Genomic DNA, 19,293 nt, shown 5'->3' with positions numbered 1-19,293 from the left:
TATGTTGAGTAAATTATAGATTCTTAAATCGCCTTATATTAATGTATATAATTCACAACATTCTCATTTGAATTTCGTACATCATGTGAAAAATGAAATACATCTAATTTTGTCACAACTAAATGCCCTTTTTTTTTATTTTGGGAACTATTGAAATATAGCAGCCAAGTTTGGCCCCTGCTTGTTTGAGGTGGCTGCAGCTGCACCGCTCCTTCGGCAGGTTATGACAAACTTGTGCATAGATCTTACTCCAACGTTGTTAACAGATGAAACATCATTATTGATCATTTTGCATCTTGCATGTGTAGAGTTAAAACTAAAAGAATCAATAATAGAAAAGCCATTTTCTACGCATGCAGCTATTTTGCCTTGCTTACCGGTTAGTACTTTCAGTTATTGATTGTGCAACCCTTTCTTTTGATGGTGAAATTTGTCAGTTGAAGTTATATTGGCTAAATATCTATCTCAATGCATTAAATTTGGGGATTAATCTTTCATACACTAACAGTGTATACACTGTCAACGTTGAATGAATGACAACTATGCAAAATTTAAATTTGAAATTCAACTTTTGCACGCATGTAATAAATCAAACGGTGATAGTGTATACACTATCAGTGTATATAAGATTTACTCTAAATTTAGACGAATTTTTTTTAAATACTTGAGCTAGTCGATGTATTGTAAGTCAGTACAAAATGATTTTTAATTACTTAAACAACAGTCCTAAAAAAACATAAAACCCAAATGATGTATACAAAACCCCACTCACATCTTGGCTTCCAATTCTCCCTACTCTTCCTAAACACTCTCTCACCAGCCACTTCACCTCTTTCATCAGTTCAGAGTTAGGCCTAACGCCAAGAGCCAAAGCAGCTCATCTTGGTAAACTATCCTATTTCTAGCCCCCCTAGAATCAAATTAAATTCAAGTTTTGACAAATCAAGAATCATGTGGGTGAATTTCATGATTCTCCCTGTAGCTTGAAGAGGCCATAGTTTATGCACCTATGCTTCATTTTCAACTCGCAAAATCTAGGCAAAACCACCATTTTCCCACCTATACTCCAGTGCACTAGCCGTTGATTCAACTTCGTAAAGAAAGTTAGTTGGTACTTATTTTTTTACTCTTTGTTGTTTGCACTTACCTCCCCTCATTTTTGTTAACATAATTTCATTTTACTAACACAACTTATACATATGTATGTATAAGGGGTATTTGTGAAATCAAAATTTCACCTTTTTCCTCAAAGTACTTTCTTAATGGTACTTTTTCAGACTCGAACTGATTTTATTATCAAAATCTTAACTTTAGAAGAGATAAATGTAATATTGCAAACTTTGGAAAAGGTAATTGAAATTGTTAGACCTTAAATTCGAATCTAGTCGAATTCGAGATTGAGCCTAATCGAACTTAAAAAATAAAAAATAATATAGATATATATATATATATATATCTGTGTGTATGTGTATAAGTTCGAGTTGGCTTGCAAACTAACGAGTTGAGTTTCTCTATAGTCAGCTTGAGTTCAATGGCTCGACTTAGTGGGTTCAATTTCGACTCGACCTTGAGTCGAACTTTTACCGAAGTGACTTGCAAGGGACTTAATTCGTTTGTAACCCTAGGTGCAACCCTAAAACTTTGAAAATTTTACATCCCAGCCCCACACTAATAAAGTTATAAGATATTAACCCCTACTTTCCATTCCTCACCGCAAGTATTTGCATCTCAATTTCAAACATGATAACGAGCACAGTACCACATATCATTGGATTAGAACCATTTCATTTTTGCCATCTATTTTCCTAGTTTCTTTTTACTTCTTGCATTAAAAAGGACACTCGGTTTTGGCCAAACTCTCAAAATTTTAGGAGCCCCATTCTCAAGTATCCTTTTCTTCACAACTGTAGCAGGATAGAGGAATTATGTCTGTCGGGTTCTGGAAGTGTCCCGGCCCCTCAAAGTTGAATTCTGGCATTAGCTATCGGTTTCAACTATTTAATCTTGTACTGATTGATGAGCGGTCACCAAGTACAACAATTGATAACATTTGCACTGATGGAACTAACCACTGGGCCAATGGCTCAGTGGCCATCAGGGAGGGCTTAAGTTCCTCCTTGAATTGTAGGTAGCGAAAAAAATTTAAGAATTGTGTCAGATCACTCTCTTGGTCTAGTTGGATCTGTATACCCACTGGTCCTCTATCACAGCTTCCTTAGGCTCCCCCTCTCTCCTAGATTAGGATAAAGTAGGTTATACAAATGTATCGTTGCTGATAAAAAAAAAAGAGTACAACAATTGATAAGCACCAAATTCTCCGAATTACAAATTTGTTAGATTTTTTTGAAAAGCTATCCAAAATTTTCTCTTTGCAAAGCCTTTAATATTGCATCACTAGTCCTAGGCAATTGAATCTGGCTTACACCGCACTGTTAATAGTCCCAAGCCAAACTGTAAATTTGTAATAATCAGCCATAACCAGGGTTAGGTTATGGTCAAGGATCAGATTATATGATATACATCGTTGAATATCTTTGGACTTCACAAAAAATGTTCTATGTTATTTTTATTGTTTTCGAAATGATTCACATGGTTGAACAAAAAGACTTGTGATTTTTCGTTGAAAAATTTTTACGTTTTCGTAAACACATTTTTTTTAATTATTTTTTTACTCTACGTACATCAAATCGCTATAATATATTTTTTTACAAAAATTTTTAAAAATAGCAATTCGAACGGGACCTTTGTTTAAATGAATAAAATTGTACTGATAATCGTCATTGCCTTTTAACCCATTATTAGTCACATTCATCCAAACAATGCAAATATGGTCGGCAAAATTGTAGATTTCAAGTTTGATCATCTTAAATTATCTTATGCAATGTGCACAATTTACAACACTCTCATGTGAAAAATGAAATACATCATCTCAACGGTTCACCTGCGGCGCCGATTCCACAGTTTTCAAACTTGTGCATCATAAAGCTAGGCGATAGCCGATCAAATCTTCATCATTGATGAAGATGTGTAATGTAATCGGTGTTTTTCAAAGCCTCATGTGTACCAAGCAACTTTTCTGTTCTCGATTTTTCAAGTATTCGGTTTGTCCTCATTTATTGATTGCGCAACCTTTTCTCATCAAAAATTTTGATGGCGAGATTTGTCTGTTGAAATTAAATTGGCTAAAGTAGTACATGTTTACTTTAGATTTGGATGAACTTTTCTTCTTATTTTACCTAAAGTAGTACATGTTTTATCGGTACAAAATCATTTTTCGCCAAAAAAACACAACAGGCTAGTGAACTGTGTTAGGAAATTGGCTTAATTTTTTTTAGTCAGATTTTTTATTTTGTGTGGAAATAACTAGTTTTCTAATTGATTTTAGTTACATGAAATAGTAACTAAAGAATTTCCCATTTGTATGAGTTTAAGAATTGGGAGTTATTTCCTGTTATTACTTAGATGTTGACCAAATAATTGAGCTTATAAATAAGTGGGGGTTGGCATACCATAAAGTAGCACACAAGGGCGACATGTAGCTTTACACATGGGGTAAGAAAGGGTCCTGAGATATAAGAGATGATATACAAAAGTTGGATTTGAATTCAGGTTGTATTAATGTTTCCCTCTCATAATAAATAATTGATTTCTCTCAATGGACATAGACTCAATAATAGAGTCAAACAGCGTTAAATTTTGTCAGTCATTTATCTTTCATGCTTGTGACTTGTTTGTGATTAAATTATTGTATGTTTGATGTCTCAATAGTCGTTTGTTTCGCGTCTTGGATCCGAACAAACTATACAAGAGCGATCATCTTCTGAACTAAGGGAGGTCTTGGAGTCATAAATCATCAAATTGGTTCATAATTTCTCAAATAAAAATCATAGCAGCAATAATTTGCAAAGGAATTTGTTTAAAATTAATATTGGGAGTGTTTGGGTATGTACCACTTCAAGGATAAACTTTTTATGTACCAACAATGTAATGGTTTTTTTTATACTAATAGTTACGGATGTATGACACATGCGCATAATTTGAATTTTATATTTAAATTCATATCATGTAGCATTATGATCTAAGCTTGCTATTATAAAAAAAAAAAATTGTATGACAGTGCAAAAAAAAAAAGAACATACTCCTAAAATAATAGTTATACTTATATCACAAACACATTTTCTAAATATTTTTTATTTTTAATTATTTTTTTATCTCACATATATATATATCATACTATAAAAAATAGTAGTACTATAATAATTCTAAATAATACTAGTTATTTCAAATATCACTCTGCCTGAAAACCAGCACTATTAGCATTAGTAGACAAACCAGCTGAAAAATAAGGGGCTTAGCAGTGAGAGGGACTTTGGGCGATGGGGCACGCAAGCTTTGCTTGTAGCCTCCAAAGTTGTACTACTTCATATGCCTACGTAACCCAAATTGAAAGCATTGGGCGTCAATTCCAAGGCCTCATTTCAGATCCAATAAATTGACACTTTCCAACATGCCAGTGGGAAAATTCTCTCTCAATCATCACGTTATAATCGATGATGTTTCAGACACCCCAAATGGTTCCTAACAGTTTGGTGAGCAATTTCGACCGTTTGGTGTCATGGATTCATGGTTAGGTGTAATGTATTCATGGTTAGGTTCCTAACAGTTTGGCGAGCCAAAATTATTTGGAAGTTCTCAAAAGCCAAAATTAACATTTGAAAATTTTGTAACATACAAAAAACGTGCTATTCCTTGATGTGATTCTAGATCCAGTTTAGAGGGTGAAACCAAACAAAACAGTAACTTTTCATTTCTTTGGTTATGGGACGTGTGTGGCCAAATACCACCAAAAAGGCATATATACATTGATCCAAAAGAACCCTGGATGCATTATCCTCCACCACAATAGTTTTAGCTAGCTGCTAATCCCGATCCCATGCTTTGATACATGAATCTTTTACAACAAGATGAACACAAAAAATGGTCAAGTAGATCTCAGAATTTGTCAAATCTTCAAAGATATTAGAATTCATGTTGTAGAGTCCAGGTATCATTCTTAACTACACCCATGCGATTTTTGTTGTAGAACACATTTCCCAGCAGCAATTAAGACAGACATTCTATGCATTGCAGCATTAATATAACATGTAGAAATAGTCACCTGAATTGCAGACAAACTAGTAAGTTTTGTTCTCATAAGATAAACCAAAAATTACAATCCTAATCCAAAAGCAAAACTTTAGATATATGACCAGTATCGAATATACGATCTGGATTTTAATGTACATATCAAAAATATTTCAGGCTGTGAAAAAGGGGTGGGCCGGAAGAAACAAATACAGTTGAACATCCATGAAAGGAACAGAGTGGAGCAGGGAAAAGCATCTTTTCAATGCTCTCGTGCAGTACCCTCCTGTTGCTGAGTAGAAGATGCAGGTTTCTGGGATATTTGAGGGGAGGTTTCGTAAGGATTAATAGATTTCGCAGAGGGAGGCAGGCACCTCTTGGAAAAAAATGTGGCAATGCTCTTTGTCCTCCCGCTGCCTTTTTCTGCAGAATATCAAGAATCTCACTCAACCAAACAATACAATGCTGACTACTGGTGCTCTCAAATGCAAAAGAATAATTGAGTTCACAAATGGAGGAATAAGTAACCATATAGTAACCAACTACCTGGTGATATTGTTAAACCGAGCTTCACCACTACCTCTTTCTTAACCTGCATCAGAAGAGTAAGCCAACATAAACAACTAAACTGCAGTCTGAGAAACAAGCTTCAGATTAATTAAGCATGTCCCTCCAGAGGTCCAAGAACTAAAAGTCCAGAACAAAGGCACAAAGTCTTCCTAAGGGAGGAGAGAATGAAGCTTAAAAGAACTGTAGAATTGTATTGCAGTTCAGATTAGACTTGGACGCATAATGCTATGGACAACCCCTTTTTTTTCAGTTCACAAACAGATGAAGGTTGATTATTATCAAAACTCTTATGTCATGCGAAAAACATTTTGGAAAACGAAAAAGCAAATATAACCCCATATCTTCTTATTGGCAGACAGCTGGAGGTGTGGGCAAGCAAAGCATAAGAACCTCCAGAGTGCATGAACTTGCCTTTGTAGTGCCCGATATTTCTTAAACTCCACATTACTTGTGCAAAGGGACTAAAATAGATAAATATCTAGGAAGTTAAAGAAGAACCTATTATTATTCAAGATGCCTGTTTATTATTCAGCAAATTTGAAAAGTCACGAGTTTAATGTAACCATAAGATTATGTTACATGCTAAGAGTGAAGCAGCTTTTCAATCTATTGTCATATAAAGCAACAGAAAATCATGGTTACCACCTCAGGTCAATAAACTTTGTGAGATTGAAAGGTCAGGTCTCAAACTAAACAGACAAAAATCATCAGAAAGGGAATTTTAACCTCCTAAGCTTGAAAGAATATATACATGAATAATTGAAAATAACCTGCCACCGATTGTCAACAAAATCTGATATTTCTCGCACTTTGTTTCTCAATTGAGACTTGGAAATGGTGGGAAACTTCTCATGTAAACATTCCACCACTTTGTTTATGCCATTGGAACATGATTGAATGACAGATACCTGAAAATTCAGTAGAAAATTAGTCTGGCATTGCAAGCTTTACCAACATATGGATTTTCCAAAAGAAAACTCCAATCCACATAATTAGGCCAATCTTTCTCCATTGTGAAAGAATGTTGACAAACTTATAAATATCATATAGCAAGAGCCATGGTAACTATATGCGAGCAAAGCATTAGAAGCTTTTGAATGAAAACATCAATACTAAAGGCATAAAAATAACTTACAATCTGAGCCAATTCAGAGTCCAATATGGTTGGTGGACTTGCGAAAGTTGTGGAGTTGGTTTTTGTACTTGAGGTGCAAGCCCCTTGATCTTCTGTGTCATCACTGATTGAAATCGGTACAAATGGGCCAACTGGGAATGCACATATACTCAAAGCTTGCAAACATATTTGCTCATGTTTTTCAGCGCCAGTGACATTATCAGCAGAAAGCAAAGGGGCTTTTTGATGCATTATATTCAGAACGACTAAAGGCTGGTTTTTCCGAAGAGCATGCTCAGTTAAATTGTATAGACACTTTTGCTGTCGAAACAGCTGATTTACCGCCTCCTTGGAACTGGGCGAACTTTTGGTCTCCTCAACCAAGTGATTCACCTCCAATTTGTCAACTTCTACTCCCTGCAAGGCGGAGTGTCAAAATGCAGACGGATGAGGAAAACTAAAACATTGCCTAAAAAGAAATAAAGAAAAAAAACACAGAACAAAATCCAACAACAGCTGATAATTCTTTCATCTTGTTCGACCATGCAAGTTTGGTTCACATCTTTCCTTTTTTATCACACTTAAAACCAGCATTTGGCAGCTCAATACAACAAGGATGATACATTAACACCATGTCACTGCTGGGCATTTCTGTACTGGACAGTTAACAATATGGGAACTAAGGGACGCAATAACATATAATACATACATTGTTTGAAAAAAAAAGCCTCATCTCAAAGCTTGAAAAACTCCATTATGAAGATCTACGAAAGGACAGGTAGGTGACTTCCTCATTGCTTATGAGAGAAGAAGGCTAAGTGGTCAATTTTAATAAGATAGACTTTGAAAGCATACACATGAAAGCACCAAAATTGATTAATGACAAAAAAGAAAAAACATGGCAAATAAAAAATAAAAGAACAATGAAACTGAAGAAACAAAAAAAATTAAAAAATAACTGGAGAATTTAGGGAACCTAAGCAAATTTTATGTCAAAAATTGCTTTGGACAATCATGGTGAAACTTCCTTCACTAAATGTAACAAACAACTTAGCATGATATTCTTGGTTCACAAGTCAGTTAAACATGACTTCTTAATTTGTCACACAAACATACTCCATTTCTTTGGTTGAATGCCCAATTAATGATCATCTTTATGTACTGATTATTATTCTGGCAATGAATACAATAAAGATACTAGAAACTTTTACACAAATGCTCTTGGAAATACCTCATCTTCTGAGAGATATCCATCAGGAACAAAGAAGCCATCTTCACTTTCATCATCACCATCATCCCTTGAGCATCCTTCATCCAAACTTTCCTCTTCTCCATCCTTTTCACAGTCTGATAAGCTCTCACCAGGTTCCTCCTGTGCAAACAATTTTGTAAAGATAGTTTTCAGGACAATCAAGCAACAATTAAGCTTATATATGCACCATACCTCTTCCCATTCTTCATCACTATCAATCTCATAATCCAATTCTGGATCCTTTACAAAAGGGTGACGTGCACTTACAACTTGACTGAAAAGAGAGCAATAGATGAAATTAGAGCCACTCTGAACCAATCTCCTGGATAACATTCAGCTATAGCCACAGAACCAAATAACGTAGTGGCTACCATTCCGCAATAGACTTACCTTTTCTTCAGCCTAAATCCATAAAAAGCAGGCCTATGACTCTTATCAAATTGCAATAACTGTTTACTTCGTACATGCGCTCGGCCGTTTGCAGTTATGCTGTCTGAATTGGTAGGAGACAGTCTACTGTCAGTACTAGAACCAACCCATCCATCAACAAGTTTCTCAATATTCATCTCTTCCTCACGAGCCAGTCCTTTATTAGCAGTTAGCTTAAGTTTCTTGACAAGATCAGTCTTAGGTTTCCAACGAATGCCCCAATGCATATGTCTGTTTGAACGAATTGAATTACCTAGGCAGTGCCAAGAATTTAGATGCAGGCTGCAAAATGTAACCAAAACTAGTTATTCTTTTGGAAAAACAATGGTTGCTTCATTGCATGAGCACAAATGAGGAAAACGGAAAAAGGGCCTCACTTCCATATATCTTCCACTTTAACTTCAGTGTCCATGGAGAGCACAGAGTCCATTGCCAGAGTAATTGAGTCAGTTTTCTCTTTGTCCATCTTAGGAGATGGATCAGTTGCACTTCTTGGAGGCTGATCATTTTTTGAAAATGGATTTGCACCTCGTTCAAGAAAACGCTCCATGAGTGATGCTTGCTTTTGCAGAGAAAGTTTCTTTTTGTTTTCAGCTTCTTCCTTCTCCTTGCGCCGTTGATCTTTTTCAGCTTCCTCTTGGTGCCTTTTTATCTGTTTCTTCATTTCAGATTCTTTTTTCTCACGACGCTTCTCCTCTTTTTTTGCCTCATCTTGAGACCGCTTTAGCTCTTTTTCCTTTGGAGGATGTAGACAGTAAGAGACTTGAGGATAACAAGTATCACATACAGAAGAAGATCTCAAGAATCTCAATTACAGAATGTTCCATCAAATTCAAAATGGAATATCAATTTTCCCCATGGAAACATTGCATAGATACAGTATCACAAATCTAACAAACCCATCAACTGGTATAAAAACTAAACCTGTAACAACAGTTATTGAAAGACAAATACTTTGAAAGAGGGGCTTACATTTTGCAACTTCTCCTTCTGAAGCTCCTGCTCCATCCTTCTCTTCTCTTTTGCCTCCTCCCGTTTGTTTTTCTCCAACTGCTTAATTAACAGCTTTTCTTCTTGTTTTGCTTCCTTTAATGACCTTCAACCATTACAAGATCACCCTAAGATAAGGGAAAACCATCTCTATAACAATCAATGGTACATAACATAACTATGGATGCCACATACCCTTCAGCCTCATTTTTCTGCAAAGAATTACCAACTAGAAGACGAATCTCTGCTTCATTCAATGTTTTACCTAGCTTTTCTGCAGCTTTCATCAGCTCTTGGTGGTTCTGATGGTTCTTTGATTTTTCTAGTGCTGCTATCATTGCTGAAACAAATCATAGGTATCAGTAATCCACTGGTTGAGAAAATCTAAGAGGAATGAACTAATTATGCTACTTTAAACAACATTGTGACATTTTTTATCATATCTTCCTACAAGATTAGAAATAAAGCTTAAGCATCCAGCAGGCATCTGAAATTGTTTTTCCACAAATATCGCAAATACTGAATTAGAAACGGATGAGAAACACACACACACTCTATTCCCACAAAAGCATTACTAAAAAGCTTCTAGATTCACCAACTTGAAGAAAAACTCTATAATGCCAATCAAAATTTTTAGCAAACATCTCATGAAAGATCACATTGGTTTGAAATTTATCCTTTGTACATGATAGATTAATGAACAGGGTATAAACTCTCAAGAGACCAAACAAAACCCTGGTTGATCCAACTTAACAGCGTTGCCTCAAAAAGATCATAATCTTTTGAAGATATGGGCCACACAACTGTAACAATTATATGATAAACCTCTTGTTTGGTTAAGCAAAAAGCCAAGCAGTAATTATGGACTGAATGAATGATCGGTTACAAACTTGAATTAATCCATGAAAGGAACCAACTGTAAGGCCTACTGGACCCACTTGCATCAATTAAACAAAAACGCGCTTCTCATCTTAGTGGTACAAAGTGAGTCAAGATTACCACCTGTAAACTACTCTTAGGTGACTTTCAAGTACTGAAAAACCCAATATGGGGCACCGCCCCATATTGGTTCTCCAATCTGTAAACTAGTGCTTGCATATGTACCAACAAGAAACTGCCCATTGTACACTAAAGGTTCCTACAATCTTATCGATTCAGAAATCAGAGGCAGTTGAACAATGGCAGCTCGGTAACTAATTCGTATCACTATATATATATGCAACAGGGGCCAGTCCAACAAAGCGAGGAAGGGGAGCTATTTCAAACCATACACCAGTCGAAATGTGAAATCATAAACTATTTTGACAGATGGGCAAAATTCTTAAATTCCCCTCTTAAGAACCACATAAAATTCAAAATTTTAATCAAAAGAAGTAGAATCCTTGATTCATTAAACAAAAGCAAGTTAACTTTTCCAAAAACAAGAGTTATTTAATGCAGGATACCTCCTCCATTTCTTTTTTATTTGGTGCACCAAACCAACTATTGAAGGAATAGGTTAGACTTTCATTATAGATTTGCTTTTGCCCCCTATTTTCAACTACCCCACCAAATAAAAAACAGCCTCATTTCTCAATTTGGCATAGTGCTGCTGCTCATAATAATCTTTCCCACGAACAAATTGACTGTAGAAGGTTTCCTTGCTTGCTTACCTGAAATAGCAATTATCCTCTCCTGGATCTTTTTCCGATAAGTTCGACGACTTTTCAGCACTGCTCGCATAGATTTTGGCACGAGTTTCATATCTCTTGTCTGCAAAATGAAATGTTCAGACAACAAATCAGCAAACAACTCTCTAAACACAAACAAGTAGATGACAGCCCAATAGTAATGTGATACTTTCTACTAAACATGGACCACAAAATGGAATGAACAACGAACGCGTGTGCTTTATAAGGTTGCTGTATGAAAAGACAATCAAGGGTCAATATTTAATAATAATATGAATGCATACACAGACGCTTACATGTCGATGAATGACAACTAATACGTGTCTCGCATTTAAATTGGACAGCAAAAGCAAGACACTATACTACACCAAACCAAAACAGTTTAGTAACTGCAATCACTTCGAATGTAAAACTGCACATTAATGCCACAAAATCCCACCTCACCAATGCAAAATCTTACGCACGGCACAACTACATTTAAATCATAGTTTCCATTTCTCACAAAAAAAGGAATATGCTAAGATGGGCTATCCCCAGCTAGTTCTGAGCTACTACTAGAACAGCAAGTTTACTAAATACAACTAATAATAGCAACGAACTTACCAACCATATAATGCTACATTTAAAGAACCCATTTCAACTAGCACATAATTAACCCCCAAAACTAAACTAAAAAACAATACGAATCACATAAAAATCCTATAAATAGATGGTGAAATAAGGAAATGTAATTTGACCTCCCAACACCAGAGAGCGGACTCAGAATCGTCCTCCAAGAGATCAGCATCCGCATCTGAAATCCCATAAAAAACCCTCTGCCCAATCAAAAGAAGTCTGCTTTTCACACTAGCCAAACTACTCAAACCCCCACCACCACTATTGTCACTTCCAAATTTTCCCTTGAGTTTCTCGAAAATCTCAACCGCCAACCTGCTCAACGGTAGCCAACTCTCCTCCATCAACACTGCAATTGCCGAATCCACATTATTATTATTCAAAGAACCATCCTCCACATTCTCATTTTCTTTATTCCCATTTAATTCCAGGTAACAATTGAACAAACTTTTCATCTCCTCCTTCAAAGCTTTGATTTTTGCCGATTTTTCTTCTGGCGTGAGGTCTGGTAACCCTCCAGCAAACCCCCGCTTCCGCTTGAGGGCTTTCCTCTTATCTGAACCGCTCATCTTCCCCGTCGGTGCCGCCTCGTCAACGTCGATTACCATGGGCTCCGCCATTTTACTATTCCTGATGATAGATATTGAAACCCTGATTCAAAATCACTACATGCAAGTGCTTAGATTGAAAGAAAAATAAAAGGAGGAGTGAAAAAATGAAATGGAGGAATATGGAAAAGAAAACGAAAGAAGATTTCTGAAGAAGATGAAGAAACCTTTTGCCTTGAATAACAACAGAGTATAAAGCATTAATTAATGGGTTTTACGCATTTCGATCTCCTTTTTTTTTTCCACATTTGCGAAAGTTTAGTAGATTTTACAAATTGGATTCCCGCCGAAAAATTGGTTTGGCGCCCAGCGCCACTGTAGTAAGGGATAACTTCAGAAACCTCCCCTGAAGTTTCTAACTATTTCATTAGCTGCCCTCCGGATTTCAAAAATTACACTAACATCGCTTGAGATTAATTATCTCGTAACATTTAAACCCAATCAATAATTAAAAAGTTATATTAGGACAGAGAAAATAATATAATTTCATCATTGCTTCTCATCTACTACATTATTTGCTCAATTTAATACTAACCCACACATTAAAAAAAATACTAAAATTTGTTATTTACCACTAGGGATCAAATCATATATAGTATCAAAAAATAGTACACCATTTTATATTTTTTACTTAATACAATATCCAATTTACTTTTATCAATTACATATACGTTGTCCAACATGATTAACAACAGATAATCTAAAATATTGCCACCAAAATATTACAGAGAACAAACTTGAACATCAAAATTATCCTTGCTAACATATTAAAGTTAGTTGTTGTGATTTTTATGGTATTAAAGTTCGTTCTTTGTAATATTTTGGTTACTGATTTTTTTATTATTTGTTGTTAATCATATTTAACAATAAGTTTGTAACTGAAAAGAGTAATTTGAATCGTATATTAAGTGAAATATACAAAATAATATACTATTTTTAATGCCATATGTGATTTAATCTCTACTAATAAACAGTAAATTCTAGTGTTTTCTTTAATATTTAGGCAAATATTAGTTTGAGTAAACAGTTTAGTATATGAGCAGTAATGGTGGAATCATATTATATTTTCTATCCTACTATTAATTTTTAATTATTAGTTAGATCTAAATGTTATAAGATACTAGAGATCAATGGATGTTAATGTAATTTTTTAAATTTAGAGAGAGACCAATGAAATAGTCAAAAACCTCAGGGGAGGTTTTTGATATTATTCCTACAGTAATTTAGAAACTGGCCGAGTTTATCCAATATTGACCCAACAAGCCTTAGCACTGTATAATTCAGCTCATACAGCCACACACACACATATGGAATGATCATATACTCTTCCGTCCCACTTTGATTGTTTTAGCATTTTTCCCCAATTAAAAAATATTAGTTAACTTGATTGGAAGTGTTAATTTAACCTACTATTTTTCTAAAATGCTGTTACATTAATATTAGTAGCATAATTGACCATTATATCTTTATATTAATTGCAACAAGTAATATTGATAAAAAGTTGTAACAATAATATTAATGAATAGGATAGATTATATTGACTGATAACAAAATACGTCAAATAAGTACATTTTAGAGAAGTTAAAAGTTAATTATATTTTTCAATTGAAGAGTTGACTATAATTTGGAACAGATGAAAATTGAAAACAATATTTTATCAAATTAGAATGAAGGGAGTATATGGTTTTAAAAATACATATTGTAGGGTGAATTACATTTACTCCCCTGAGGTTTGGCCAAAATTAGCATTCAAATCCTAAGATTTGGCCAGATGACAGATATCTCCCATCGGTGACTTTCATTAAGTATTTCAAATGGAACTGATGAAAAGACCAAATGGCACAACTCCAAAACAATTACTAGTTTAAATAAAGGGATAAATTCAGAAACCTCCATTCAGGTTTTTGACAATTTTACTATCCTCAGTTAAGATTGTAAATATTTCACTTACCTCCATTGTCAGTCATTTGGGATCCAATACTTACATCACTAATGGCTAAATAACTTTATTACCCTTATCATTTAGGATAATTACACATATATGTGAAGGAAAAGAGTTAAATTAAAATTTTGCTAACTACATTAACCATAATTTGGATTGTAAAAAGTTAATTAATTTGCCATCTAAACATAAGAGTCAATATTAGGTACATCTTTTTTAATTTTTATATACTCGACAAATAAAAGAAATCAGATGTAATACAGCTGATAAATTAAAGGATTTAGACATGAAAAGTAATTAAACAATTTACCAACTAAATTAACCGTAATTTGAAATTTAAAAAATATATATATAATTTGGCATCTAAAAGAGGATCCAATACTAGGCATCCTTTTTCCAATTTATGCACTTGATAAATAAAAGAAATAAAAAGTAAAGAGATTTTAATTGAGATAATTTTTCTTCTAATTGTGATGATAGCAAGAATCTAAAGGTACGAAAAAAAATGCTTTGTTAAATTTTGGAAGTTGTTATTTTTTGTTATGGATAATGGACATTTTTTGGTGACCATGTACGTACATTAATGGCCTCCTAAGTAAATTAACAAGTTAGATCAAATATTTAATCTAACTAATATAATAGTTGAGGGGCACTTTTGGCATAAAACAAATATTTTCACATCTGAAATTTTTTTTTTTGTTGTTTTTTTTTTAATTGGACTAAATTGTTACAATAAAATTGGTTTCAATGGAGGCTAGTGATATTTTTAGAACCTTAGGTGAGGTTTTAGAAATTATCCCTTAAATAAATTCTCGCAACTCTCAGGGGTGGTACTCAGTGGTGGTGACCGGTGACCTCGCTACCTCACGTCAACAGCAACATTTAATCCATTTGGTCACTTCCACTGACGGTATATATACTATCGTCGTTGGATCTATATTATGTGTATAAAAGTTAGATTTTAAATTCAAAATTTACATAATTGTCATTCATCTAATACTGATACTGTCAGTGTAGGAAAGATTAATCCATTATTTTAATCATACAAATTTACAACATAAAAGTTATAGAATCCACACGATGCTAGTAGGATGGCTAACTTGAAGAATGTCGATTGAACCATCTTAACACAGAATCAGTAGACTTTCTACAGCGTTAATTGAACCCATCAGAATTTTGTAATTTATGCCTATATTTCGTAAGGTAAGAGATTGTTTAACCATTCATAGCATGTTTTTGAATATCCAATAAAAATTAACATTAAGTGTATGACACCTAATATTAATAATATTAGTAGATGATGTCTAAATTTGTGTTAGAAACCTTGTGTACAGCATAAATTTGTGTTGTTTTTTATATTCCTAGTATAGTTGGCAAGTCGTAAGATCCCATTTTCATTGCTCTATTTGTATCTTACAAGTCTCCTTTGCCAATGAATTGTCTCCTACAGAGCATTTCAGTCATTTCGAAATCCAAGTCTCAAAGCTTTCTAAAAGAAAACCAATACTAATTAACATAAGGAAATAAAGATTATGAAAGGGCATCAAAATGTATGGGAGGTAAAAAGATTAATTGAATGAGATGTGAAATAATTTATGGCATTTTTGATATACTCAAAAAGGAAATTGAAATTTTCTATTTTCAAAGTAAAATCAAGTGACATCGCTCAGGTGCTTGTCATACTTGTTATATGTCATGGTTAATAATATGTGGAATGGGTATGATTTAAAATATTATGCATATGTATATTATATGAAAATTTTTAATAAGTATGATAAAAAAAAAATTTGGTATAAAAAATGAATTTGACAGAATCACACATATAAATCCCTACATAAATGTATGCATGCATTTAAAGTTACAAAACTAAATGTACAAGTAATAATTATGATTTAAAATATTATGCATATGTATATTATATGAAATTTTTAAATAAGCATGATAAAACATTTTGGTATAAAAAATGAATTTGACAAAATCACACATATAAATCACTACACAAATGTACGAATGTATTTAAAAGTTACAAAACTAAAAGTACAAGTAATAATTACTATAATGAGTTTAAAAAATGATGCTATATGAGTACAAATTTTGATTCTAATCCTTATGTGTGAGACATTAAACGTGTAAAATTTTGTCACTTTATTTGTGTATATATCGATAGATCTATAAAAATTATGATATACATTGTTTTTATTTTATATACAACTCAAAAGAGACGTTATATGATATACATTGTTTTTATTTTATATACAACTCAAAAGAGATGTTATTATCCTTGCACAAATATTAAAAAATCGAACCATAATTCATGTAATTTAACATTGAATGTCATACTGGCTTTTTTTAGCAAGAAAGAAAGTAATATGTACATTATACAATTAATGAATCCTGCAAGAAAGTGCCAAGAAATTAATTGTTAGTAATTGAAGTCTATATACCAAGAACAAACACTTTGATACAAACTAGCCATGATTACAGGTTGCTCTTTTACTTGATAGGGGAATTTTTTCAAAAGGGCATGCTACAACACAGAATTCATGAAGAGGGCATAATTTGACAATTCAAATAAAATTTAAGAGTACAAGAGAAATTTGTCCAAAAATTATATTAACGCATGAAACCATAATTATTGCTAGAAACAACAACTGTCGCAGTGAAGATGGAAAGATCTTGTATCTGCGAAGAAGCTAAGAAAACTTAGAGCTGGATAAGTTACCTTCCAAAGAAATACTAACAATAATGCAACTGAAAATGATCTAACAAAGAGCAACATTCAAGAATTCCTCAACCATAACGTAAGTATACACAGACACCAATTTGAATGTGTTGTGTTAAACTGAAATACAAGCAAGCCTGTCGAATGTCTGTAAGAAAATGCACGAGGCTGGTGGAGTCAAATGTAAGAAAGGGGATATAGTCAAATTTTCAATTGACTTGCTGACCAATTCCACTTCACTATTCACATTGAATATATCGATAATATCTCCATTTTGTACTAATGCTCCATGATATGCTTGTAAAACCTTCTAAGAAATGCAAAATGATCATGAAGAATCTGGGGGATTTTCCTCTCTAATGAAGATTTCTCTCAAGTACGTTTGGTCCATGAAAGAAGAAGCCGCTCAAGGTACAATGGTTGATTAAAATTTTATCCATGATTTTCTCTTGTAATCAGTTGAAGGTGGTTAAACTTCAAGACCTAATTTGTGCCACTTACATTTACCCCTCAGTTATTTTGAAGGCATCAAAACAAGTTTCTGAGCTTTTACTGGCTGATGTTGTGATGCCAATAACCACGTTAATCCAAGAATAAGATTGATTTTTATGGACAACTGGCAATCGATGCTCCTGGTCTCTCCTGCTATCCATATATAGTATAAGACATCACCAAGAAATTCCAACTCTTTAAACTAAAGAGACAAATACTAGATACCCTGTATAGTTTCAGAACAGATGTGCAGTTTATTGAAAGACTAAACAGGATAAACAGAAACAGGTTAACCTACACTGAATAAACAGAAACAGGTTAACTCCTATTCCTATATGCTACTCGTTGAATGTAATTACTGTGATACAGGCATATTAAAGGTGCTGCAGGTTCTCAGGAAGTATGAAACGGATTATTGAAAAACAATTCTGGCCCAATTTAACTTCAGATATCCCTAGAACTTGATCATAGATATTGTAAGAAAAGGGCATATTTATCATATTTGAAAACAAACGGAAATTGTTCATTCCAAAATGTAGACAAAGCTTGGATTAGTACAAGACATACAGATCATGTTCCAAGTAACTGAAGCCTATCCCAAGCTCCAGCAATCCTTTTGGAGTGGATCAAGTACTTTTTTCATGGATCCCTAGACGACCTTAAATTTTTGTCTTTGAGATCCCACCAAAAGATTATACATTCAGTTGCTTCGGCCTTGATCGGTAAGCCTTCTTCAATATATTGACGCCAAAATATTTCAAATAATTTAAAGAACCAATGAATTGATGACATACCAAACATAAAGCACACTCATACTATGCTACTATATTATCTTCATTATTATCATCTGATATATGTAATTAACAGTTCGTTAAAAGGCCTAACCAAGGCGAAGCTCCAAATCCACCTCATCTTCTTCCTCCCAAGTGTTGTTCCCGTAGCTTTTACTCATGTTTTCATGATGATAATGATCAATATGCATACTCAGGTTGAGACCCTCATGATGATCCCCATACAAGCTAAGACACTCCTGCCTTGGAGCAGCGAAACCACCCAAATGATCATACCCCTGTGAAACATTAGGGTTTGATCCCGGAAAGAAGTACTGGTAATTATTCATCTGGCTTTCCGTAGGAACAGCGTAATATTGAGGTTGCTCAGTTGAGAGCCTTTCATAATTTCTCGAACTCATAACTTCTTCACTGGATTTGCTCGTAACCGAAGACTTTCTCGCTTTCTGCTTCGCCTTTGCCTTGTCTTTCCTATGTATATTCATGTGACCTCCCAAGGCCTGAGCATTTGTGAACCCTCTTTTGCAGAAAATACACTCATAAAATCGACCAGCGCTGGTGTTTTCATCGGTGAATTTTTCAGCTGGCTGATCATTTTCTTCGCTTGAGGTCTCAGAATTGCTAGGCTTTCCTTCGTACTCCATGTCCATCTTGACAAATGATGATCAAGAAATGATCAGTACAGTGAACTTCTTGTCTTTCAAGAAAACTTCAAGAACAATATTTGCTAGGTACAAAAGGGTACAAGATCAAAAAGTATTGATGATATTATCTCATTAGCTAGAGAGGTATAAGATGATGTTGAAATTATTTAGGGTTGAGAAAAGGGAGAGAGAAAAAGAGAAGGGCACAAGTTCAGAAGACTTTGAAATTTCCTTCGTGTCTTGACTGTTATTTGTATTGATGCAGACATGTTAAAATTTTTCACCTCTTAGCCGGCTCGCAGATGCTCCTTTTTTTACAATCTTTGTCAA

At 34.1% G+C, this 19,293-nt stretch overlaps 2 protein-coding genes across 3 annotated transcripts; both read right to left on the bottom strand.

Moving 5' to 3' along the window:
• Nucleotides 1-5,089: 5,089 nt before the first annotated feature.
• LOC113783549 (chromatin assembly factor 1 subunit FAS1) lies at nucleotides 5,090-12,453 on the bottom strand. Of its 2 annotated transcripts, none has more exons than XM_027329714.1 (12): nucleotides 11,887-12,453; nucleotides 11,132-11,231; nucleotides 9,675-9,819; nucleotides 9,462-9,585; nucleotides 8,867-9,225; nucleotides 8,451-8,771; nucleotides 8,253-8,334; nucleotides 8,040-8,180; nucleotides 6,830-7,225; nucleotides 6,465-6,602; nucleotides 5,671-5,716; nucleotides 5,090-5,547 (listed from the first exon to the last, which is right to left on the bottom strand). In XM_027329714.1, the coding sequence occupies exons 1-12, from the start codon at nucleotides 12,382-12,384 to the stop codon at nucleotides 5,387-5,389; spliced, it is 2,511 nt and encodes an 836-aa protein (XP_027185515.1). In that variant the 5' UTR covers nucleotides 12,385-12,453; the 3' UTR covers nucleotides 5,090-5,386. The 2 variants fall into 2 exon arrangements, with proteins under 2 accessions (XP_027185515.1, XP_027185516.1); XM_027329715.1 differs by having other exon boundaries at nucleotides 5,516-5,547; nucleotides 6,446-6,602.
• A 5,955-nt stretch (nucleotides 12,454-18,408) lies between these two features.
• On the bottom strand, nucleotides 18,409-18,969 carry LOC113782062 (zinc finger protein KNUCKLES-like). The gene has a single exon (XM_027327975.1). It carries the CDS (start codon nucleotides 18,967-18,969, stop codon nucleotides 18,409-18,411), a length of 561 nt encoding a protein of 186 aa, XP_027183776.1.
• Between the last annotated feature and the right edge of the window lie 324 nt (nucleotides 18,970-19,293).

Source organism: Coffea eugenioides, chromosome 9, assembly GCF_003713205.1.
Source record: "Coffea eugenioides isolate CCC68of chromosome 9, Ceug_1.0, whole genome shotgun sequence".
NCBI classification, from domain to species: domain Eukaryota; kingdom Viridiplantae; phylum Streptophyta; class Magnoliopsida; order Gentianales; family Rubiaceae; genus Coffea; species Coffea eugenioides.
The sequence above is the reverse complement of the archived record's forward strand: the minus strand, read 5'-3'. Positions and strand labels throughout refer to the sequence as shown.